Genomic DNA, 25,506 nt, shown 5'->3' on the forward strand with positions numbered 1-25,506 from the left:
TACCAGTGTCTTTCGGGGCTGCCCCAGAAAGTGGTTGTAATCTGCTGCCGCCCACTTCTCTAGTCTTCTCTTCCTCAGTCAACTGATCATAGGGCACAACCCATGAGGCTGTAGGTGGATGCTTGGCAGCAGATGGCATTGTAAAAAGAGTTGAAACCATAGGCATTTGGGCAACTTCTTATGTAACTTGCTTGTGCCTTCAGGTCTTGCCCAATCATATTCCTACCACTTCCATGTAATAATAGATTGTTGCTGTGACATCCTACTTTATGACTTGATGGGTCAGATAACACACAGCTCGTGATAGGCAGCTCAGATCACACGTAACTTAGTGACCCATTGTCAAATGATCTGTTTCCACTAAGACCCGATATCAGATCAAGAGTTTGTTCTCAATGAGTTCAGAGTTGTCTGTAGAGATGTTGGTAGAGCTTTGCTACAAAATCCCAAAGGTCTCTTCTTTGATTCACCTATAAAGGCCTGCCAAAGGCTACAAACAGCATCCCTACCTGCCACTGATATCTCAAGTACCATCGGGTCAGATGGATTGTATGGTCTAAGTGCTAGAGCAGCCTGCCCAGCAGCCTGGACCTGTTAAAGAGTCTTCCCCTGTTCCAGGCCCCACTCAAAACTAGCAGCTTTCCAATTCAATTGGTATATAGCCCAGAGTAACACACCCAAATGAGGAATGTGCTGTGTCCATAATCCAAATAGGCCCACTAAACATGGTGCTCCTTTCTTAGTGGTAGGAGGGGCCAGGTACAATAACTTATCATTCACCTCAGAGGCAATATCTCTGCATGCCTCACACTGCTGGACTCCTTAAGTTTGTAAAATAGTTCACGCCATGGGCGTAACCTCTGAGATTCTAGAAGAGGCTCTGGTAAGTATAGATGTTGGCAAATTGGAAAGCCTATTCTAGATACTTAAAAAAAAAGTATCACTCTTCAGCAGGATTCCCTGAGCTCATCCTAATGTTTGGCTGTGGGCCTCTGTGTCTGTTTCCATCAGTTCCTAGATGAAGGCTCTCTGATGACGATTGCGGTAGTCACCAATCTGATCACAGGGGGTGGCCAGTTCAGGCTACCTATCCAGTATTGCTAGGAGTCTTACCCTGGGTCATCCTTGTAGACTCTTGGAACTCCCTTGCATCTGGTTTCTACCTGACCCCAAAATGCCCCCCCCTTCCAGTCATCTCTTTCAGTACTCTCCCACTCTACACACACCCCAACCCAATCCCTCAAGTTTCCATGCCCACCCACCCCCAGGGAGATCCATGCATCCCCCTTTGGACCCTCCTTGTTACCCAGGCACTCTGGGTCTGTGGATTGTAGCATGGTTAGCCTTTACTTTATAGCTAATGCCCACTCATGAGTGAGTACATGCCATGTTTGTCTTTCTGGGTCTGAGTTACCTCACACAGGATAATTTTTTACTAGTTCTATCCATTTGCCTTCAAATTTCCTGATGTCATTGTTTTTGACAGCTGAGTAATACTCCATTGTGTAAATGTCACACACAGATATTTATAATAGAACCTGTGTGAGCATACAAGTCATGTTGGAAATTTAAGAATTTCGAGGTTGAGGAGGGGAGCGCTTTTCAGGGACAGGTAGAAACCTGATACAAGGGAAACTCCCACAAACCTACAAGAATGACCCCAGCTAAGACTCCTTGTAACAAAGACCCACGGCCAAAATTAGGCTGAATTCATGGAATCCTACTGAAGAGAGGGAGGAAGGGTCATAGAAGCCAGAGGAGTCAAGGACATCACAAGAAAACCGACAGAATCAACCTGAGCTCATAGGAGTTCACAGAGTCTGAACCAATAACCAGGGAGCTTGCATAGGATCGACCTAAGTCCTCTACATATATGTGACAGTCTTGGTCTATTTGAGGGACTCCTAACAATGGGAGTGGGGCTGTCCCTAATGCTTTGGCTGGCTTTTGGGAACCTATTCCTCATTACTGGATTGCCTTGCCCAGCCTTAATACAAGGGGAGGTGCTTAGTCTTATCGAAACTTTATATGCCATACTTTACTGATACCCATAGGAGGCCTGCCCCTTTCTGAACGAAACAGGAGGAGGAGTGGATTGCAGCTGGGGTGGAAGGGGGATAGGGAATGGGAGGAGAAACTATGGTTAGGATGTAAAATAAATTTATTAAATAAATAAAAATAATGCTTATACTTCTGTTGCTCAAGAACCACTCTGGTACCAAAATCTGTATTAGTCAGGGAACAGAACTAGAGAAACAGAACTTATAGAATGAGTGTGTGTGTGTGTGTGTGTGTGTGTGTGTGTGTGTAAATGTATATATGTACATATACATATATGTGGATGGATAAATGTGTCTATAATATATGAATTATATATGTATATGGATATACATACATATATGAAGGGGATTTATTAGAATGGCTAACAGTCCAACAGTGGCTGTCTACTAACAGAAGGTCCAACAATCCAATAGTTGTCCAGTTCACAAGGCTGAATGTCTCAGCTGGTCTTCAATATAGGCAGAATCCTGAAGATGTAAGCTCTGTGGTGTCAGTGAAGGTATGAACTTGCCAGGGAGAGTGAGAGCAAGCAGGCAAGGAACAAAATCTTCTTTCTCCCACGTCCTTTATATAGGCTGCCACCAGAAGATGTGGCCCAGATTAAAGGTCTGTTTTCCTACCTCAAAAGGTCCGGATTAAAAGTGGATCTTCCCACTTCAAATGATTTAATTAAAGAAAAAAAAATCCCTAACAAGTGTGCTTAGCCACTTGGGTTTTCGTTAATTCTAGATGTAGTCAAGTTGACAACCAAGAAGAGCCATCACGATAGGGGAGATAAGATTTGAATCTCTTGTCATAAAAGTTGCACAGTGTTTGACAGCCAAGACTAATAGCTGATAGTTCTTACATAGGTATTTGCTTGCAGGAGCACAATGTTGTGGAGTTTTAATCAGAACAGTCTTGTGATCCTATTTACATTTTTAAAGAGTTTAGGGCTGGGATTGTAGTCCAGTGGTAGAGTGCTTGCCTAGTGTGCCGCTCCGTGTTTTCCAGCCATACTTACACCACCACCACCTCCCCCACCACACACACATGCTTTGCTTACTCATGTTAAGAGTGGAGGGGATTACAGAAGGCCAAACAGGTTGGATTTGTTGCAGGGATGGTGACATTGGAATTAACAGCCTAAAGACAACCTGTTACTATTTGTGAGGTTGGTTTGTTTGAGACCATGCCTCACGTATCCCAGATGGGCCTCAAGTTAAGCAGGGTACATGTCCTGTGCTCTCCGCTCTCCTGCCTCTTCCTCCACCTCCCAAGTGCTGAGAGGATGTGTGTGCTTGGGATGCATCTCCCTTGCGAAGAGTGCTTTCTTCCCAGGGACACTGCTCTTCTTTTAAACACCCCAACCACTTCTCTCTCTGCTTCCTGTTCATGAAAGGAAAGGGCAAACACTGCCACTAGTGCTTAGCCATCCGGGTGGGAACCTAGTCCCAACATTCTTTTCCAGAATCCTAGACAGATGTTATTTTCCGTTTGCAGGTTGATTAAATCCTTGCCAACTCCCCACTGCCCTTCAGCACTGCCCCTGGCATTTAGAAGGCATTCAGTAAGTGTTAACTTGATGGTGCTTGGATTCCTCATGTTCTGAGGAGAAAGGGAGAATTAGAGAGGTCAATGGGATCCTCTTGACTTCCTCTTTGGAGATGCAGTATGTCAGTAAGCTATGTTGCCTCTTAAGAGGCGTTATTTACAGTTTCTGATGGACACATTTCCACCCCTCTCTGCTAGAGCAAAAGGTGATGCGTACATGCAAAAACTTTAAGAGCATCTGGTTAGAATTTAATGTGGCTGAAACATTGCATTTTTTTTCATGTTTCAATTACACAAGTATGACTAAAAGTGTGCTTTGGAGATTTTCCAAAATAAAAGCTGCAAGGTGAGAGAAATCACAGCCCCAACAATAACTTGAAATTAGACATTGGACTAGTTGCTGGTTTCTCAACTGTCCTAACTCTGTCACCAACACTGTGATGATTTGATTCCATGGGACAGGTCTGGTTTCTGGCCATTGAGTTGTACACTTCAGCTTCAGGCGTCACTACTCCCCTCCTTTTCTTTTGAGGAGAGTAAGTGGGGAACAGAAATGGTAAGAGAAAGCGAGACCTGAGAAGCTCAGACCTTTCCAGTGATCCCCAGGTCACAACTGCTGACCTTGACCTCAGCAGCCTCATGTGATGTAACCCTGCAACAAACCGTTCATAGAATGGGTCTCTTCCCACGGATCCCACCACTCAGTGGTGTTGTGCAAGTGCCAATAGCGAGCGATAGTATCGGGTATACCCCTCCGGGTGGCAAGGGCCACCTAGGACCTGTGCAGGAAGGGAGAGGATGACACCCCTGAGGTAGCAGACAAGCAGCCCGTGGCACAGCGCCTGCCTGGAGGGGCCATGAGGTGGTGGTCCTCCGTAGTCTTTTGTGCACTGATGTGATGGTTTAGAATGGTTGAATGTGTGCGAGTCTCAAGCTGGCAGGTACTCGCTCCGTGTTGTCTTAACTCATTCCCTATATTTATAGCTGCCCCTGTTCGTAGTACTTGGCATTCTTTTGACAGCTCCCCTCTGGCCATTGCCATTCTTTCTTAGTGTTTCTCTGAACCTTGAAGTCTTTAGAAGTCCAGAATGCATAGAGCTGGACTGTTCAAAGCACCCCGTTGATCCCCTCCCTCTTTCCTGTGTGGAGAAGGCTTTTGTAGACATCTCTCCTCAGTGCTTCTTATGCTGCCACATAAACCAAATGATTTCTTCAGTGATCTTTTGAGATTTGCTAAAGAGCTGCGGTCTGACGTGTCTTGTTTTGCTGCAAAGGGGAGACTCACCTATGATCTCTCACTCGAGCAAGAAGGAATCATTTCAGTTAGGAGCCTGTTAGGCATGTCTGTTTGTAAAAGGAAAGAGTTGCCATTTATCTGGCTGTCTCCTTCCTTCCTTCTGCCCCCAGCCCACCCTTAGAAGTGTCTCTCAATGAAATAAGTGTTGCAATGGGTTGAGTAATTAGCAGCAGAATTATAGTTGGATTGTAACCTGACTCTAATCGCTGACTTCAGAATTAATTTCATATGACATAGCTCCTTAGATGTGTGCTGCCTTCAGAGTTTCCACTGGTCTCTCCTTTTTAGCCAAGCTGCCTTTTCTATTTTTGTGCTTGTCCTGTCAATGAGTCAGGTGGCCCCAGACTCTTCCTGTGGATGAAAGGGGCATCCTGACTTGGATGTATGTTCAACATAGTAAATTATAAAAAGGAAAAACTCTGTGTCTGCTTTTTGGCATGAAGGTAAGGGAAACTGGAGGGGTGAGTGAGAAGGTATAAAGTAGCCAATATAAATAAACTCTGGCCCTAGGGCTTGGTGTACAACTCAGAAAATGGTGCTAGGGAATGCTTCTCTATGTTAAAAGCAATCACCATGTGGAGCCTATGATGTAAAAGGTCATGTTAACCTTTTCCACCAAGTTCTAATCACCAAGTTAAAATAACTGAAAAGTAAGGTAAAATGTTCCTGGGAAGATTTATTTGTGCCTGGGCTGCCGTCTGTGGAAAGAGACATTGCACACACCTCAAGTCTGGGAACCGCTTCAGAAGCTAGCAAGTTCATCGTTGAGGTCCCAACCTGCTTTCCTTCTCATCGATGGCGGTTGCCACCTGACTTTAAAGAGATGGTGGACTAGTTCGTGTTCTTTAAAACGTGACAATGTGAATTCTCTTGTATACTAGAACAATGATCTAAAAACCAAACTCATGTGCACACCGACCTCAGAGCGGCTCGTCAGAGGAAGGGACTGTGCATTGAGACCTGAGCTGACGTGGTTGAGATCCTTAGGTAAGCAAATACACTTCTAAGGACACTACTGTTTCCTTGCCATTGCTGTGAACTCTTTGGCAGAAAATGAAAAAAAGAAAAGTTGGGCAGAGGGTGAGAGGAGTGAACTACGAATGCCGAGCTCGGCTGCTGCAAACTCACACGCTGTGTTTCCATAAGACTTATCATTGAGGAAATTCATTACTGGTTATTATGTTTATTTCTTTAAGAACACAAAAGAAACTCCAGTTTATCATAAAAACATGGTAGAGAGGCTTTCTTTCTTTCTTTCTTCCTTCCTTCCTTCCTTCCTTCCTTCCTTTCTTTCTTTCTTTCTTTCTTTCTTTTTTTCTTTCTTTCTTTCTTTCTTTCTTTTTCACTTAAACACCATTAGGAAATCTGTACTGTAAGAAATAAGCCAAGATAGCTGAGGTCATATTTTGATTGAGATATCATTTACATTTAACAAGTTTGCTAGCCAGACAGATTTGAACACAGCCTACATTTCTTCACACCCTATCATTCTTGAAAATTCCCTATGATCCTTCCCAGTCAGTCCTACCCTGTCCTCCCACCCCAAAGTCAACTGTCATCAGAAGTTAATGTTGCCTACTCTAGACATGCCTACAGACGCCGTCATACAGGACACACTTCATTTTCTCTGCTTTCACTGGACAGTGTACTCACGTTCAGGCATGTTGCTTCATCTGGCAGTAGTTCTTCCTTTACCATCATCGTGTGAAGATGCCCTTGTTGACATCCAACCCTCTGCTCCTAAGCATCTCCTACACCGTATGCTTTAACTTTCAAATCGTCACACAATACCTTACCTTTCCTTTTGTATATAGACTTCTGGATTTCAATGAACAGGATGCATACAGTCCCCCAACTTAGATGACTCTCGGTACTTCCTTTTAGTCAACCCAACCCCAGACTCCTGCCAGTCTTACGTCCGTTCTCCATCACTGTGGTCTCACATCACATTTGAATTGTTCACACATACCTGCCTTTTCCAGTCTGCTGTCAGTTTCTCAGAGTAAGAACCGAACCTTATTTATCTTGCTACCTTGAGACACAGCAGAATACTGGGTATGGAACAGGTGCCCATTCAGTATCTGAGGGATGAATGAATTCATACCCATATGGCCACAGTGAATACTTTTGTCATAAGTCATAGGAAGGAGAGAAGAGAAGTACAGAGTTGAAGGAAACCAACATTAACTTTACTATGTTAAATAAAGAATTAGGTCATTTTCCCCAAATAATAATGATTGTGTGCTTTTAAGAAACACAAAAGAATGCTGGCTGCCAACTGCCACTTGAGAGAATACAGTAAATCATACAAAATGTGTAATCTTTTCAACTCAACAAATGCTTAGTTATATCAAAAGTATTGCTGCTATTTAAGTTTAAACATGAAATTTTAATGAAAATTTGAAACATGCTTCTCTGTCTGTTACCTGTTTCTAAGTCTATTCTAGCATTCTAAAATTCTCCCCTAGAGTCTTAATGTGTTTTCCAGATACTGTTAATGTTGTAAAAATCCCTTCCACTGTAGGGAGAAATTCAATATTCATGCTGCTACTGTTGACAGGCTTCAGTTCTTTACTTTTGTCTAGATCAGTGTCATCTTCACCTAAAATCTGTTTAACTAAAGTCATTATTACTGTAAGCAATACTGGCTTCTTACAGCACATGCCTTCCCTTGAGTACATACATTCTCTCTAGTTTCAACTTTCTTTTCTTTTTCTTCCTCCTGTGTTTATTGGTGTTTCCTTTCTCATTAATCACAGTGCTGAAGTGAGTCTGTATAGCCTTCTTATCCTCTTAATTTCACCCACCAGGACATTATCTCCTGCAAACCAAGCCCTTTGCCAGCTCCATGTCACATTTCTCTAAGCAAATAAATTTCCTCCATGTGCTGAGGATATACCCTTGAGCCCTATAGCCTGCTTCCCCTTTTAAAACAGAAACGGGGAAACAGCTGTTTCTTGGTTCCTGTAAAGTGTGTTCTGTTTTATAGATCACACTGGACAGCTCTATTTTGAAGTCTTCAATATTACTTGGTCCCGAAATTGTGGATTTCCTGGACTTGAATTCCCCTCACAGTTGGGAAATAATGATTAATTCTACAAGCTGTTTGAGTGTACTGTACAGGCCATAAGGTCTCCCCTATAGTCTGTTTTGGTGGCTACTGAAGAGCTCAACCGGACATAATGCCTGCTCCCATGTAGCACACAAACTTTAACCACTGACTCACATTATGGGGTCAGTTCTTGATGGGTTTTAGCAAATGTTGATGGAAAATACCTCCCAGATTCTATACTGTTACTTGTATAATATGCAAGGATGATAGGATGCTCTGCCCCGCCCCCAGTTCAGGGAAGACAGCTACAGTGTGGTGAGTATTCTAATTCACAGCTTCTTAAACTGAGGGTTGTAGCCCACTCTAGGGACGTATAACTCCACCCAGGGATTTCAAAAGAATTGTCAGTAGCACTAGGCTTTTGAATGTGCAGTGACCAAAAGTTAACGCAGAACCAAACACATGATGAATTTGAGGTATCCCTGCCTCGGTAAATATGAGGTGCATCTGGTGGTGTACACCCATGCTGCACCTCACAATTAACTGCAGCCTTGGTTTGCCCTGCTCATGCCTTCATGCTACAAAATAAATGCTGCCTGAAACATTCCTGCTCATGTTTGACATTACTGTATGTTCCAAAGTAGTGTTCCTACTGTAATACCAGGTTTTCTGTCCTCAAAGAAATATAGTGAACAAAGACTTGTCCGTTTCCCACCAGCTTTCTCAGCACAGAAGTATCAGGTTAATGTATCTTTGCACCAAATTATTTTGAAATACTGAATTTTTAACATTCCTTCTTGACTTGCTAACTTTGTGCTCTTACAAAATTGTTAAGTGAATTTTGACTTAGGATTAGGACAGGATTCCAGCTTCCTAAAATGGCCCTAATCGTACTTTTATTATTTTATACTATGTATTTATATGGAGCAGAATTCTCAGCCATTGATAACTATAAAGTTAAAATAGCAACCAACTCTGGAAAATGTTGAAGATGTGTGTCTTGCAGTATCAAATATTCAGACAATTTTCATTCTTCATTTAAAAATACTTATTTGTCTTGTTTTGTGAAAAATGAGTGTTTTGCCTGTCTGTGTGTATATATGTGCACCCTGTTCATGTCTAGTGCCTGCAAAGGTCAGAAGAGGGTATTGGATTCTCTGAAACTGGAGTCACAGATGGTCATGAGCCACCAAGGGGAACTGAACCCAGGTCCTCTGCAAGAGCAACAAGTGCTCTTAACCTTGGAGCCATCTCTCTAGTCCCAAAATTTAATTCTTAATATACAAGTAAACCAGCACATCATCTAACTAGTATGAAAATTTGTTTTTAATAAGTGGTGAGAATTATACATATACACCAAAGAATTGTTTTAAAATAAAGATGTTTATGACTTATTATCAGTAAATGTTTCATTTGTATGCCTGTATATACTAATATACCTGCAGCCACATAAAATATCTCAAGAAAAGCTAAACCTGGGGGCTTAGACTTAGAAGTCCAGATACTCAGGAGACTGAGGCAAGGGCATAACAGAGTCAAGGCCTTTCTGGGCCATGGAATGAGTTCAGAGACAGCCTGGGCACTTAGTGAGACCATGTCTCACAATTAAAAGTGAAAACAAGTCTGAGAATGTAGTTCATTGGTAGAAGATGCCTAGTATGCTCAAGTTAAAAAAGAAAATTGAGAAAATATTGACAGCATTTTAAGAAAGTTTATGACTTTTTCTTGGGCCCATTTATAGCTGTCCTTGACTGAGGATAGCCCAAGGCCTCAGGTTAGAACACACACACCCCCAATAGATAAAGTTACCTGCTTTGGAATGAGGGAATTTTCCAAGTAGAATTGCAATGAAAATACATGATTATTTGATCTTAATATAGGTTAAATATCTATACATCCAAAATAATTTAAAAATAAAAATGAAACATTTAAAATTTAACTCTGACATTAAAAGACTTCAACAAATAGGTACTGAAAACACTGAAATCTCCTTGACAAATGAGCAAAGGTTAAGAATTTCTACTCATGTAAAAATGCACATGACTATTAAAACAAGAAAAATGCTGAGCCTTGCTTCTAATCAAATTAAAATATGTCGTTTTTACTGGTTAGTAGTATAAAGAATATAATGCCCACTGTTTGCTGGGTTATGATAAGATGGTTAATACTTTGCAATGTTAATCATAAGTTGACTCAGATCTTCTAGGAAATAGAAATTAAGGTATTATTTTTTAAAATTCATGTCTTGTACAATGTATTTTTCCTTCTAAAAATCTTTTATGAGAATACAGATAATATTCAAGGAACTAAATGTAGTGGCACACTATCATGAGCAGAAACAGACATGATTGTAACTTTCTACAATGTCAGAATTTATTGGCTAACTATAAACTTATAAGCTGTATTGGTGTTCTCAGCCATGATTTGCTAGGTAGTCCTGATTTCCCTCAGTAGTTGGCCTTTGAAAAATGCAGGTTCCTTGTTTTGATTATAACTACTAATATTTAACTCTTAGATCACAACTCTCTCTCCCTCTTTCCCTCCCTCCGTGTGTGTGTGTGTGTGTGTGTGTGTGTGTGTGTGTGTGTGTTAGTGTGTGTGTTACAGAATGGCTACAATAGGCCACAGCAGAGTTCAAGGGGTTTCCGAAAGGCCTTCTTGAAGGCAGCAGAAAGCTAATAGAGATGCAAAGAGGATTTCCATTTCCATGGACTTACATAACAAACCTTCATCAGTCTGCAAAGTCAAGCCATATGGTCAGAGTTGAGCTGAACTTCCAAGTCAAGTTCAGCTGCCCAGGCAAAGTGCAAAACTGTGGAGGCCTAGAGGCAAGGGCAGAACCACTACCAAATAGTCAAATCAGTAGACACAATAATTTGAGTAGACCATCTCAGCGGTGGGACTTTAAAATGAGCCTGAAGCCTCTTGGACCGTCTAGAGCTCTCAACTGTCTGCCCCCTACCTGTTTTTCACTCACCATAAGTTAAACATGGCATGTAAAATGGAGTGTCTCGGGGCAGTGTACAGCTTTGAAAAGAGACACCATGTGACACAATGTGAAGTGACTTAGAGCTGGACATAGTCTGATTTCATCGGTCCCAGAATGTGTGACACTGAAGTAGGAGGATCATGAGTTCAAAGCCATCCTGACAACAAAAGAGGATCCTTTCTACAAAACAACAAAAAACTATTTAGTGGCATAGGAAAATGTTCACATACAATATTAACGGGTCAAGTGTTTATATATAGTACATAATTCTAGGTATGTAAAATTGAGTATGTATATGTGAATACACACATGCTTACGTACACAGCGCAAGAACAAAATGTGGAAGCAAATGCATCAAAATTAAAATTTTGTTTTATAATAAACCATCTTTATATAGTGGGACCAAATTTTTGTTTCTTTTAAATTTTCTATATTTTCTGTAATATCTGTAATTAATACATTATGTTCTTTAAATATATAAAATATTTTTCTTTTATGTTCATTGAGGTTTTATCTGCATGTATGTCTGTGTGAGGGTGGCAGAAACCCTGGGAACTGGAGTTACAGACAGGTGTGAGCTGCCCGTGTAGGTGCTGGGAATTGAACTCATGACCTCTGCAAGAGCAGCCAGTGCTCTTAACTGCAGAGCCGCCTCTCCAGCCTCACATTATGTCCTCACGTTGTATTAGGAAAAGTGGTAAACAATGTTATTTAAAATTTCACTAAGTGATGTTTTTTATTTACATGTTCTTTATAAATTTAAATTAATTTTTGAACAAAGAACCCTCCATCTAACTTGATTTACAAATGGAGTTAGATTTTAGACCATCTTATCTATTCCGTTAGGCTGTTCCATGTTGCTTTATCCCACGCCATCATCAGACTAAGGAACTGAGGTTCTGGAACATTCTAAATATAAACCCTCTTAGCCTGGACTTGACAGTGAGCTGGTAGCCTGATGTCCTTAAGCCAGTTTAGCAGTAGGAAACTCTAAGGGCCAAACAGAAAAGCACGTTGTCCTGAGCCCTAAGAAAGGGCCTTTCCTATGGGGAGCATGAGTATTTATGGATTTGCAAGACACGTGAGGGTATGCAGTCAGTAATCAGCGGACGGTGGAGTCTCTGGGGAGAGCCAAAGGCAATCCTAACAGAATTGTGCCTTCCACGGTATTCTGTCTCTTCCCTGAGATTAAACATTGTGACACTGGGCTGCAAGGCTGACTCCAGACTCCCGTGTCTTCCTTATGAAATTTCTCTTAGGAAAAATTGCATAACTTGCAGACCCACATAAAGAGCCACAGTCACCTGTATTTTTTAAGACGTTACCCTTTCCTTCGGTGCTTCCACACTGTGGAAATTTTGACATGGCCATGGTGTATACCTTTCCAAGAGAACTTAGCATAAACCAAAAGAGAATCATAACTCACAGAAGTATGACTTCACCAGTCGACAAATGAGAAAGCTGTAGCATAAAGTAAGTGATTTGCCCCAAATCATAAAAGTTGGAACTAAAAACCTTAGACTTCCTAGTGTCCTCCCATCCCTCCTCTGTCCTGACACCTCTTAAAACAGCCACCCAGAGCACTGTTCTGGGAGCCATTAGAAGGTGTCCTGCAGAGGCCGGGGAGACGGCCCAGTCAGTAAAGTGCACACAATGCAAGCAGGGGAGCCTGAGTTAGATCCCCCATGCCCGTGTAAAAAGCCGGGTGTGGTGACGTAGCGGGGATGGTGGCGTCTGTCTGTAACCTCAGAGCCCGGAGGTGTGGACCGAGACAGGAGTTCACGGGCTTCCTAGCATAGCCTCCTCGGTGATCTCAGGTTTGACAGGAGACCCTGTCTCCAAAGAACAGACAGATAACAACAGTCAAGGTGCACCAACAATCTCTGGTGCACTCGAGTGCACACACACACACACACTCAGACTCTCACACTCACACTCGCACACATGCACGAAACTGTGTGAACACAATAATTAATTTATGAGGCATTCTTCAGAGATGTTTATTAGGGATCAAATAGCCCCGAGGATGTTCTCATCACTGTTCCTTCACCTATGCAGTAGTAACCCATAGTAACATGCAAATGAGTCCTTGTGGGACACAGACACTAAACTATATGGTGACGACATGAAGCAGCTGTTTTCCTGCACAGATAAAACAGGGAATAAGGGAAAAGGTACTGACTTGTTGGTTTGGAGTTTTAGGGAAGAGAGGAACTGGTTGCTACATGCAGCACCTTCTCCCTCGGTTAGATGAGTTCTCGTTAAAAATAACATACATGGCTATTCTAAGCTGTGCTCAAATCCCATAGACAACCATACCACCAGAAAGGCGCTTAATTGACTTTCCAACTTAATGGGGCAATTTTGCATCATGGGTAGAGCTTTGAATCCATACTGCCTGGCTCTAAAGCCTGGCACTCTTGTCATCAACCTTGCCTCAGTTTCCAACTCTGTAAAGTGGGCAGTAATCACAGTAGCCCCTACTCTTAAGATTCAAACGAGGGTTGAATTAATTTGCTTAGAGCATTTGGAAGCGTCCTGTATAAAAATAAGGATTATATAAGAATTGCCATTGTTACTTGCTCTCTCATCTAGGAATGGAGAGTTTCTACAGTGCTTCCAGATGCACCAGATATACTAACCGGGTAAACTCTGGGAAAACACTGAGGCACAGAATGCTACCACTGTCTTTCACAGCCTAGTTCACAGTTCGGCAATTGGAACTAAATGTGCAGTTATCTCAGGATAAAGCAGACTAGAAAGGAACATGAACATGCGGTGCTGAAGTTGGATCCATGTCACAAGCCAACTCATCTTTTTTTCCTTAAGCGAAAAAGAAAGTAGGTGGGGGATGCTTTATTGCAGGACAGAAAGAAGTTTTCCCTGGAAAACTGTTGCCTGATTCCTGTGTGACCTACTCCCAGTGTTTGTCACAAAGGTAGCCGAGTCCTGAGCCCCTGGTTTGGGGCATTGAAGGCTCTTCCCGCTGCCACTGAGGCCGGGTGGAAGCAGGAGAGTTCACAGGTGAAGTGAGGATGCTGTGGCCCTGGCATAGGCTCGTGATTCACACGGAACTTTTTCTGTGGGCGTTTTAAAGAAGGACACTGGGCGAGCAGCAGAGACGGCTCCGTGGCTTAGAGCACGTGCTGCTCTTGCAGGGACCCGAGCTCCCATTCCAGCACCCACACCAAGTGTTGGCTCACAGACGGTCCATCTCTTGGCTCTTCTGGGCTCCACAGGCCTCTGCACACATGGGGTGCGTGTACAGATAAGCGAACACACACAGACGTAGAAAATAAACATATGTATGTTTGTTTGTTTGTTTGTTTGTCTGTGGAAGGGTTCCTCTATGCAGCCCGGGCTGTCCTAGAACTCTGTGTAGACCAGGCTGGCCTAGAACTCACAGCAATACTATCTGCCTCTGCCTCCCAAGTACTAGGACCAAAGGCATGTGCTACCACCCTAGAGTTCATCTTCAATTTTGTTTTTTAAAGAAATACATAGGTATTACTAAACTAGAGCTGTCAGCCTTTTTAGATAATAAGATTTAACTCAACTGACTTAAAAGTGGCAGGAGGAACATGAGCATTTCCCCAACTCAGACTTTCTTCAGCCAAGTTCTCTCCGAGGTGCTCTTGTTGCTGTGAACACTCTACCTCTCTCAGAATGTCAGGGCCCAGAAAGCAACTTCATCTCATGTGTTGCCATCCTGCTCCAAATTCTTGGCTTTAAAGTTTCCTGTGGGAACGTGCAGCATATTTTGTAAGCAAAACTCTGAATCTGTTGCTAGGGACATCCCAGACTGAAAATAGAACCGTTATTGGAACGTGGAGGAAATTGTGGCTGTTGCCATTAGAAATGGCAAAATAAATGGGGGGAAGGAATGGCCCCCACTCCCCATTCTGAATAGCCCCAAGTTCAAAAGACCAACAGATACTGCATTCCAGCGTACTGGCTCAGAGCTTTGTCCTAAAACATTTCTTCAGTCAGGTCTTTTGGAAGAAGAAGGGACCCTCAGGAACTTAAGAGATAAAGAAGAATCTAGCCCAGTTCCTTGCTGTATATAAGAGAATATCAAGACAATAGAGAAAATGTAAGAGCCATTGGGGTGGAGCACAGAATGGCAAAAGCTATTCCAGTATGAAGCCTGATAAATTAGTGTAAACGTTCAGAAGACTTTGGGGGCTCCAATATCCTGACACATTGGCCTTAAACCGACATGACCAGGCATGGCAAGACTCTTGAACAGCCTGTCCCAGTGGCCGGATGCCATGTGCTAGCTTGATAGACTTGGGCTTGAGTTCCTGGCTCTTCCTCCACCTCCTCCCCCGGGTCTCCATTTCCCCCGTGTCTTTCTCCCTCATTTTCTTTTTCTTGGAACGTTGGAGGTGCCCTCTATAGTCCTAAGACAGCCCTAGGACAGCCTTAATTCTGCTTTCAGGTCTTTCTAACTTAAGGGAAGAGGTAAGATGGTAGGAGGTGGTAAGAGATAGTAAAGTTCAAAGACACTGTGTTTCCTGAATAGCCTGAGTGAGATGCACTTACAGATAAAATGATTCTTTGTTGAGGTGGCCTACGTGCCGCAAAGCCTACTCTTAGTCACAGTGTATCTGTAGTAACTGTCCTATGGATGTACAGAAGCAATTAAAACATGGCACCTCCTTTATGGCACTACCTCTCACTGCCGCTTCTGTAACATGACTCCTCCTCGCTGCCTCATCCTCCCCGCCCCTCACTGTGTCCTGCATGGCTGGAGTGTGGGAACGTGTGCTTGCTTAGTGATGCTGGTGGGAGTCTCTTAATGAGCTGGGAACAAGGTTCTTGAAGAGAGTTCTGAGCCCTGGTTCTCCTGGCCAAGTCAAACAATCTGGCTCCAAGGGATGAGTAATTGTAGCGAAACTCTGTAGAGCGTTTAAGGCTCTATATGCAGCATGACTTTTCAGTTTATATGATATAGCTTTCCCAGAGAACAGCCAAACACTTTTAGAAATACAGAAGAACCCTTACTACTCCCCAGGTGAAAAGAGAGTCAGAACATAGTTATATGGGAGCAATTGAACAGGAAGCCATTAAAAGTCCCTGAACTGTTGTGTGCCAGTGTACTTAGGTTGTATGCAAGTTAAAAAGTTGTTAGAATTACTATTAAAAACCAACAAGTTCAAAATGGAGTGAGGAGATGTTCATATATATGTAAGTGATTAAGAGATAAGTGTTCATAAGTAGAAAAGTTCTAAAAAACACAAATTTGCCACCCTCTGGAGACTAAGGCAGGGGCCTTTCGAGGTTTTCAGTAGTTAAAAGCACTCGTTGCTCTTGCAGAGGACCTGGGTTCTCTTTCTAGCACCCACATGGCAGCTCAAACCCATTTGTAACTACAGTTCCAGGGGACTTGATGCCCTCCTCCGACCTCCAAGGGCACCAGGCATGCACATCATGCCCATTCATATGCAGGCAAAAATCATGCACAATAAATGGATGGATGGATGGATGGATGGAGAGAGAGAGAGAGAGAGAGAGAGAGAGAGAGAGAGAGAGAGAGAGAAAGAGAGAGAGAATGAATAGAGCCCAGAGAGACCCTAAGGCAGGGAGATGGTGAGTTAGAGGCCAGCCTGGTCTGTATAACAAGACCCTGGCTCAAACAAACAAACAAAAATCAAAACAAATTTATCTATGATCATATATAGGTGTTCCTATCAAACAGTTAGAAACTATGCTTTACAAACCTTGAAACCTCTTCTTATTTTTAACTAACATGTAGTAAGTCAATGTTTTGCAAACTAAGGCTGATGGCCAAATCCAGTAAAAATGTCACTGTAAACTTTATCAGGACACAATTACTTGCTTTCACTCTACTTTAGACTTCTTATGCACAATAGCAGATTTGAGCAAAACCAACAGTGGTCATAAGTGCTGTGCTAACTAGTTTTTATATCAACTTGAAAAAAACTAGGGTTATCTGGGAAGAGGTCAATTGAGAAAATGCCTCCATCAGGTTGCCCTGTGGGGATATCTGTGGGGCATTTTCTTCATTAATGGTTGATGTAGGAAGGCCCATCTAACTGTGGGTGGTGCCACTCTGGGTGTATGGTCTTGAGTTGTGTAAGAAAACAAGCTGGTTAAGCCATAGGAGCAAGCCAGTGAGCAGTGTCCCTCCATGGCCTCTCCTTTAGTTCCTGCCATAGGTTCCTGACACGAGTTCCTGCCCTGGCTTCCTGTTCCTGACTCAAGGAACTACGACTATAAGCTGAAATAAACCCCTTTCTCCCCAAGTTGCTTTTGTTCATAGTGTTTTTATCACAGTGATAAGAAACCATAACTAGCACAACTACTCTGCACCAATCACCCACTCTCTGGATGATCGTTTACCTAAAGTGTGCAGATTCTTGTGCAAGACAATATGGAAAATAAGTTCTAATAAATATGTATGGAATGTATTAGAGTGACTTACAGGCTGTGGTCCAACTATTTTAACAATGGCTGTGTACCAACAGAAAGCTCAAGAATCCAGTTCAGCCCATGAGCCTATATGTCCCAGCTGATCTTCAGTATATGCCAGAATACCAAAAAAGCAGGCTCTAGTGCCAGTGAAGGAATGAGCTTGGCAGCAAGAGACAGCAGGCAAAGAGCAAAAGCTTCCTTCTTCCTTGTCCTCTATGTAATCTGCCACCAGAAGGTGTGGCCCAGATTAAAGGTGGACCTTCCCTTCTCAAAAGACCTGGATTAAAAGTGGGTCTTCCTCTGCAAGTGCTTTAATTAAGAAAAATCCCTCACAGTGTACCCAGCTGCTTGGGATTTAGTTAATTCCAGATGTAGTCAGGTTGACAACCAAGGATAGCCATCACAGTAAGAATAGGTTGAGGTTGTGATTTAAATATCATTCATTCACAAACTTCTAAAGAGCAGTTGACTGTATGATTTCATTGTCAGCATCCCTCTCAAAGCCTCAATGCTGGGAAATTGGACTTTAGATATTTGTATAGAGATAAAGGCAAACGCTGAGAGAAAACTGAGCAGCCTTCTGTTTGTAATTGATACTGTTGCCATGGGTCGGAAAAGGACGTTGTCCTTGCCTCCTCTTTCGGAAAAATTCAGCCAATCCCATCTGGCCATGTGGTTTTTAAACAGTCCTCAGGGAGTTGAAGAAATGCAATCCTGTCTTGGTGCCTCTGCTTCACAGGCTGAATGACCCACTGGGACTGAGTGGGACAGGCCTGGCGTCACCTCACTCCCAGCAGCCCTGAAGAACTGGCTAGCTTGGACTGCTATACTTTTCTTGCACTGTTCTCTTAATGGAAATCACAGAACCACCATCCTTACTTCAGGGGAGCAGTTTCCTCTTTTGGAACCAAAAAAATGTCAGACTAAGGAAACAGCTAATGTGTTCAAGCCACAGTGACAAGATGATCTCATTTTATGTGAAAAGTTTCAAAAGATGAAATAATTTTTGGAATAAGAAGTAACTGAGATTCAGAGTATTTGATTAATAAGATATTTTAAATGTTTCTCATGGGCATAGAGTCTTTTAAGTATGTTACCTATTTTCAACTAGATTAGCCAAATATAGACTATATTTTGCAGCTAGCAAATTCTAGGGAATGGAGAAACTAGAGGCCAAAGCTTTTCTTCTCTCTATTTATATGTAGGTCATTCTTTTTATCTTAAAGTTACTGTTAAAGCTAACAGTAGTATATGAAAATAGTTGTATTACATATTTAACCTTTTTAGAGGCAGGCATGCTGGTGTATGTCTTTAATCCCAGCAGTTGGGAGGCAGATGCAGGTAGGTTTCTATGAGTTCAAGGCCAGCCTGGTCTACAAAGCGGGTTCCAGGACAGCCAAGGTTGTTACACAGAGAAACCCTGTCTCGAGGAAAGAAAAAAAAAAAAGAAGGAAATTTAACATTTTCATAAGGACTAGGGGCTAGAGAGATGACTCAGCTGTCATTTACTGCTCTTGCAGATGACATGGGTTCAGTTCTCAGCACCCACATGACAGCTTATACCATCCATAACTCCAGTTACAGGATATCTGCCCTTTTTCTAACCTCCTGGGACACCAGACATGCACATGGTGCACATATATACATGCAGACAAAAAAAAACCACACTCCTATACATAAAATAAATCTTCAAAAATGTAAATAAGGGATGGTTTTTAATTCCAGACTAACCCTGAGCTGAATACTTTGGACACTTAAGCATATTCCCAGAAAGTGTATGGCTCAGGTAGATAGGAAACCTAATATGTATTTGATGCCATCTCACAATCCATGAGCAGAATAAAATTCTGTGCTAATCTACAAGTTGAAGTCTAGAAATCATGTGGTAATTTCAAAGATTGAGCCCCAATTTCTAGAAGTTGCACTACCACATCCTTTTGTTTCGATTTGGTTTTGGTTTGGTTTGCTTTGGTTTGGTTGGTTTGGGTCTTCTTTGGAAACAGGGTCTCTCTATGTAGTCCTGGCTATCCTGGAATTCACTATGCAATGTAGACCAGGCTGGCCTTGAACTCATAAATATCCTTCTTCTTCTGCCTCCTGAAGGCTGGGACTAAATACATCCACATCCTACCCCCACCCCACCCCTTGTTGGACCATTTCTTAATCACACCATAGGGGACATTTCAGACTCAAACTGTAACACGTAATTAAATGTTCTCTAGTGATCTTTAGTTTTTCAAGACTAGCATCTGAGTGCTTAAATCAGTCTCCAACTTCGATAATTTCCATTCAAGTCACCTTCTAACGAAAGCCAGGACTACCAAGGTTGCACTGAATGGAAGAGGCGCTCTTTAACTTCTGAACTTCGTATCTCCTTTCAGAGCCATCAGATGGTGAGGAAGGAGGAGACCCAGAAATGACGCAGCAGGACACCGCTCCAGCTCCTAAGCCAGCAAAGAAAACCAAACAGGTAACAGTCATTGTGAGCATGTGTAGCCATGCTACAGAATTTTCTCGACGCTAACATCAACTATTGCTGGGTTGGGGAAGCTTTTACTCTCTTTGCCTCTTGAAAGGCCATATTTTCCTAACTGTAAACCAGTGAGGCCTGGCTTCCTGGGTATTTCTTCTAATGTATTGCAGGGGCCAGAAAGATGTGGCTTCACCTGTCCATCACTTCTATGGAAGGGCCTGTGACAGTATCCACACAGCTAGGGGATCACATTTATCCTTTGCTGACAACAGCTATAGGTACTATATGAGCTAGATGCCAGTCTTTCGTGGGGAAAGTTGACTTGTGTGTGGGTCCTATCATGGCATCCATCCACAAGGCCACAGTCGAAAACAGGCTTCACAACAGGGTGTCGTGCCGGAGACTTGAGCTGTTTTCCATGTGTGGTGGTTTAATAGGCTCATACATTTGAATACCCAGTCACTGTGATAGTGACTCTCTCAGATGGCAATATTTGAGAGAGATTGGGGGGCACATGGCCTTGTTACAGGAAGTGTGTCCTGGGGGTGGTCATGGAGGTTTCAAAAGCCCCAACCAGTCCCAGTCTCTGTCTCTCTGTCTTGTCTCTCTGTCTGTCCACCTTCTGCCTCTCTCTTTCCTTTCCTTTCTCCCTCCCCAACCTGCAGCTTATGGATCAGGATGTAGTTTTCAGTTAAAGCACCAGCACCTGCCTGTCACCATGTCCTCAGCCATGATGATCATGGACTAAACCTCTGAAACTGTGAGCAAGCCCCCAATTAAGTGCTTTCTTTCATAAGAGTTGCCTTGGTCATGGTGTCTCTTCACAGCAATGGGACACTAAGTAAGACACCATCCCATGTTGTCCCTCTTGTGACCAGACTTTACATGAGCCCAGTGAGCAGCCTCTAGTAGCACCTGAGGGCAACTGGCTCATACTTCGGCAAGGGCATCTGCTTCCTGGTTTCCAGGAGAAATCAATGGGCTGTTGGCTTCCATGTGGAAAACTGCCAGAGGGTCTGATTCCTGCTGAACTCTGGTATGTATTTCCTTTTACATCTGTTGTTCTCATGATGGCCAACTCAGAACCTGACAGTTCTCCTTTTCCCGTTAGGTAAGTCATAAATTGAAGTCTCTAAGTGCAGTCCAACTGTTAGTATGTGTTATCCCAGCCAACTCTCAGCAATTACTACTACCCATATTGCTCTGTAATCAGCACACTGGCTACTTTTGCCTTCTCCTTTTTCTATCCATGTGGTGTCTGTGATCACTTGCATTGCCATAGCTACCCATTCCTGTTTTATGCTCCTACTCATACAATCCATGTAACAGGCATCTGCAGAGATGAGTGATCTCCTCTCTAATACTGCATGTAGCTTAGCTCAGAGGGAGCTCAGTGGCTTGAAAGGACACTGGCCCCAATACAACCTGCATGGCATTGGTGACAGAGCTTGTAGATACTACACCATGTTGCTATAATATATATATATGCATGCCACCATCGTAGGATTTGATTCTGTGCCATCTCAGAAAAGTCTTTGCCACGGGCCTTCAATCCAAACCTTACTGGATCAGCTGGTCTTATTGTCACTAAGGTGGGGCCAGTGGTGGAGTCTTCCTGTTGTAAAGCTCTGTAGAGAGGCAGCAGTTGCTTCCCTAGCATTGTCTCCAGAGTTCCTGCCCCTGCCCACGCCTGAGATTAGAAGCCTGTTGGAACCATTTGCTCTGGTTGTTTTCCACGGCCCCGTATGTAGCTTTCTGAGGGTCTGGTAACCTCTCACATGAACGGACATTGGCAGTAGGACATACAGATGTGTGCCTGTCGTAGAAGGACCTTAACCTGCTCAAAAGCCTCTTGAGCATTTTTATCACAGCCGCACGGGGTACCTCTCATTATTGAGTTTTCAGAGGATGGGAAATTTGGGCAAGGAGGGGTATGAGAATTCCAGAAGCCCCAAGAATAGCTGCAGCTCTTTTACATCTACAGGCACACACAGGCTGTGGTAAGACTCTCTTTTTCTAGTAATTTTGTCAGGTATCATACACATGTTATCAGACAATAGTAATCCCCAGACTCTCACAGCTGTGCCCGGCCTTTGCACTGGTGTGGATTCATCTCCTATTCTTTTAGGTATAACACATCTTTTAAATGCTATTCTAAACCTGTGAAATATTCAAAGGTTCACATTATGTCACTGTATTAGTTACTTTTCTGTTGCTGTGATAAAACACTATGAACGAGGCAACTTATAAGAAAACGTGTTTATTTTGGCTTAAGGTTCCAGAGGGCTAGAATCCAGATGTCAGGGCAGAGCAGCAGGCAGGCATGACATCTAGAGTCAGATGCTAAAAGCTCCCATCTATAACAACAGCACAAAGTATAGAGAAAGAGCACTGGGAATGTCAGGAGGCTTTTAAACCCCAAAGGCTCGCCACAGTGACACACTTTCTCCATCAAAGCCACACTTCTCCCAACAGTGACACCAACTGGGTACCAAGCATCCAGGGGGCATTTCATTCAAACCACTGTAGTCATCTAAATAATGAAACATTTTTATAGGATGTGGGCAAGGTAACAAAGTCCAGGGCTACCACCTCAAGACATGGGACTGGGAAGGCAACCTTGAGAATACTATAAAGGTCCAGTGTTGACCACTAAAAGTGACTAGAAATTAGTCTTGGAATCCAGTAGCTAATAAAAAAAAAATACTTTAACAAAGTCTGATGCAGCATGGAAAGACTCTTATCACTTCTATCTATTGTTCAGTAGAAAGATTAAAGGTGAGTAGTGTCAGGATGTGAGAGCTACCTTATTTAGCTCTCTGTCATCCATGGCCATTCTCCAGGAACCATCTGGCTTCTTCACGCATTATACCAAACCGTTGAAAAGGCTGTGGGCTGGGTGAATAATCTCCTCTTCCTAACTCCTCTGTTTCTGTAATTTTGTCATAGCGCTCAAGCAGGCTATACTGCTTGATACCTCCTCCCCATACACTTACAGGAGGTGACTTGACAGAAAAGATACAGCACCAGTAGGAAAGAGAAGTAATAAAGAAAGAGTGTAAATGTTTCCAGTCCTCAGTGGTGATCAGTCATGTGGGAAGCATTCTCAGTCTGTGCCAACTGCCTCATCTCTCAGTGGCCACCTCCTCCGTGCACCACCTGTCAAGAGAAAAGTCCATGCTGTTTGCCCTCCGCCTTTTTCCCTGTGGTGGTCACCTGTGGTTTGTGGATAGAGCCAACTGATTACTGTGAATAGTCACAGTAATACTGTGAATGCACCTTGGGACAGAATGGGATGAGCTTTCTGCTGGATGGTCCTAGGGCTCTGGTTAAAGGTGAAGGAGGCCCTGTGAGGTTACCATGATGTGTACTATAGTGGACGTTCACCTTTCCCATCCTGATCCCAACTTTCCACAGCTCCCATGCATAATCATTTGTAACCCCTTGATCCCTCCCTCCCTCCCTCTCCTCACAGCTGGACCAGCTCTCCTGGCTAGCATCAGTGGAGAGAATGCTGTGTATCACCCTGAGAGTTGCAGGTGATAAGACAATCCAGGAAACCTTGCTGAAACCACACGCTCAGAGCTGATCCTTTGTGTTTTGCATTTAATTTTCCTTTTGTAAATTCTTAGAATCTTTTCTTTATCCACAATTTTCCTAAATTCCACAATGATGCTCCACAGTGTGAAGTTCTCCTCTTATTCATTGTACCATACTTTCTGAGGAGCTTTTGTTCTAAAAGGTTTCCTTTAGTCCTGGAAGGGCATTCTCCAATTATTGTTCTTTTGCACGTTCTTTCCTTACTATTTGATATTACTTCTTTTTCAGTAATGTCTTTGGCTCCCATATCAGGGACTTTATTTAAATGTCTAGTTAACCTTAGCTTTGTTTGTATTGAAGAACAATCCTCTTTTAAAAAAAAAAAATTTAGAGCATTTTTTAATTAGTGTAACTATTGAGAAAATGATAGTCACAAACTTTATTTTCAAAACCCCCAAATGTCACTTTCTTGCAGCATTTCCCTCTGCCCATTCATGTTCTTCCAAGTAAAGATTCAGTAGTCTATCTAGAGCCAAGTGTGGTGATATTCGCCTCTAATCCCAGTGCTTGGGAGGTAGAAAAGGGAAAATTTTGTGTTCTGGGCCAGCCTGAGCTACACCACTAGACCCTATCTCATGCAGAGGAAAAAAGGGAATAGTGCACAAGTATGCCATGGCGGTGGGAAAGGGTGGAAAGCCCCAAGCTCTGTGCTTTCCCTTGCTAGACAACCTCATCTGCCCAGAGAAGAGCCCCTTGGCAGGAAGGACCAGGGAAAGGAAGCAGTAATGGGATGTTTGCCTGGCTTCCAGGGTAGGAGATTAGAACAGAATGAGAATGGGGTCAGGAGAAAATTTGTTCTAGCTGTAAACTTCCTTGGACCCCTTCAAGTACTGGGCTTCTTCACAGCCCATCAGGTCAGTCTCATTCAATGTTAGTTTCCACCTCCACCCAGCCTGAACCACTTTCCACTTTCTCCATTTTCCAAAATAGGTTTGAAATTTTTGCACCAAAGTTGCCTTTTCTGGTGTCTTGGACTTTATAGGTGTATACTTTTCCAACCTTCTTCATTTTGAGATTGATTTGCTGTGAGAAGCAGTCTTCAAGCATGTGTATTTAATACTTAAGAAATTGAGAATTAATTGTGTCATAAATGCTTAAAAGCTGTATTTAGCTGGGTATGGTAGTGCACGCCTTTACTCCCAGTACCTGGGAGGTAGAGGCAGGAGGATCTCTGTGAGATTGAGGACAGCCTGGACTATAGAGTGAGTCCAGGCCTACCAGGCTAGATAGCAAGACCCTGTCTTTAAAAGATTTCTGTTCTTGTGTATACTGAATCCACATGATTCTTCAGACTACATATTTAAGACTACTACAAAGACAGGACATCATTTATGGTTTTTAGGTCTCGTCCTATGGGACTAACTTCTAGAAGTGGTGAGTGGCTAGTCTGTGTCTGCCATATTGTCTGTGCTATCTACAAGGGTAGACAGCGACTGTTAGAAGACAGCAGGCTAAAGTTAGCAATTCAGAATTGCATTTTTATTTTTAACTCCAAAATTGAAGAGCCCGTACCCTTAATAAGTGAGTTCATGTTTAGGTTTAACTCATGTCATGTTTGAATTAATCATCTTTTAAACCCAAAAACCTGTAATCAGCACATTAAACCTGAAAGGACCAGGCAGATGCCATAACAGGCTGCTCAGTCTTCTCACAGAGATCAGGCCTCAATTTCACTTTCCTGAGACTTGAACAAGCAGTTTCTGGGAGGGCCGTGAACAAAAGACATAGTCTTTGCAGTAGCTCCCTTTCTGCACGTACTCTGACTGCTCAAGGTTCAGCCAGTTGTTTACTGTCTTGGACCCCTCACCAACTGAGAGCTATGTGCATGGGTCAATGTGTATGTGTGAGGCCAGCCAGCCCCCATGGCAGCTCAAGGACAGAGCCTGGGCCACTGAGTCAGCCCCACAGTCAGTATGTGCTAGGCCAGCCAGCCTCCATGGCAGCTCAAGGACAAAGCCTAGGATTTGTCCAGGCCTGCCCCAAAATGGATAACTATAACTCCCAACTAACCCTAGCCAATTAAAAGTTATTAACATGGTTGCCACCAGCATAAACCAATCCTG

The 25,506-nt window shown here is 43.0% G+C and overlaps 1 protein-coding gene across 4 annotated transcripts in view; it reads left to right on the top strand.

Moving 5' to 3' along the window:
• The window catches only part of Cmss1 (cms1 ribosomal small subunit homolog), a 315,309-nt gene that overhangs the window by 269,595 nt on the left and 20,208 nt on the right, over nt 1–25,506 (top strand). For 3 of the 4 annotated variants that reach the window (XM_028867532.2, XM_037209675.1, XM_028867533.2), the window contains exon 2: nt 19,752–19,840. In XM_028867532.2, coding sequence (XP_028723365.1) covers nt 19,752–19,840 — 89 coding nt within the window. Of the gene's footprint in view, nt 1–5,776; nt 5,879–19,751; nt 19,841–25,506 lie in introns of those variants that run through there. The other variant, XM_037209674.1, reaches the window with a different exon arrangement.

This window comes from Peromyscus leucopus, chromosome 12, assembly GCF_004664715.2.
Source record: "Peromyscus leucopus breed LL Stock chromosome 12, UCI_PerLeu_2.1, whole genome shotgun sequence".
Classification (NCBI taxonomy): domain Eukaryota; kingdom Metazoa; phylum Chordata; class Mammalia; order Rodentia; family Cricetidae; genus Peromyscus; species Peromyscus leucopus.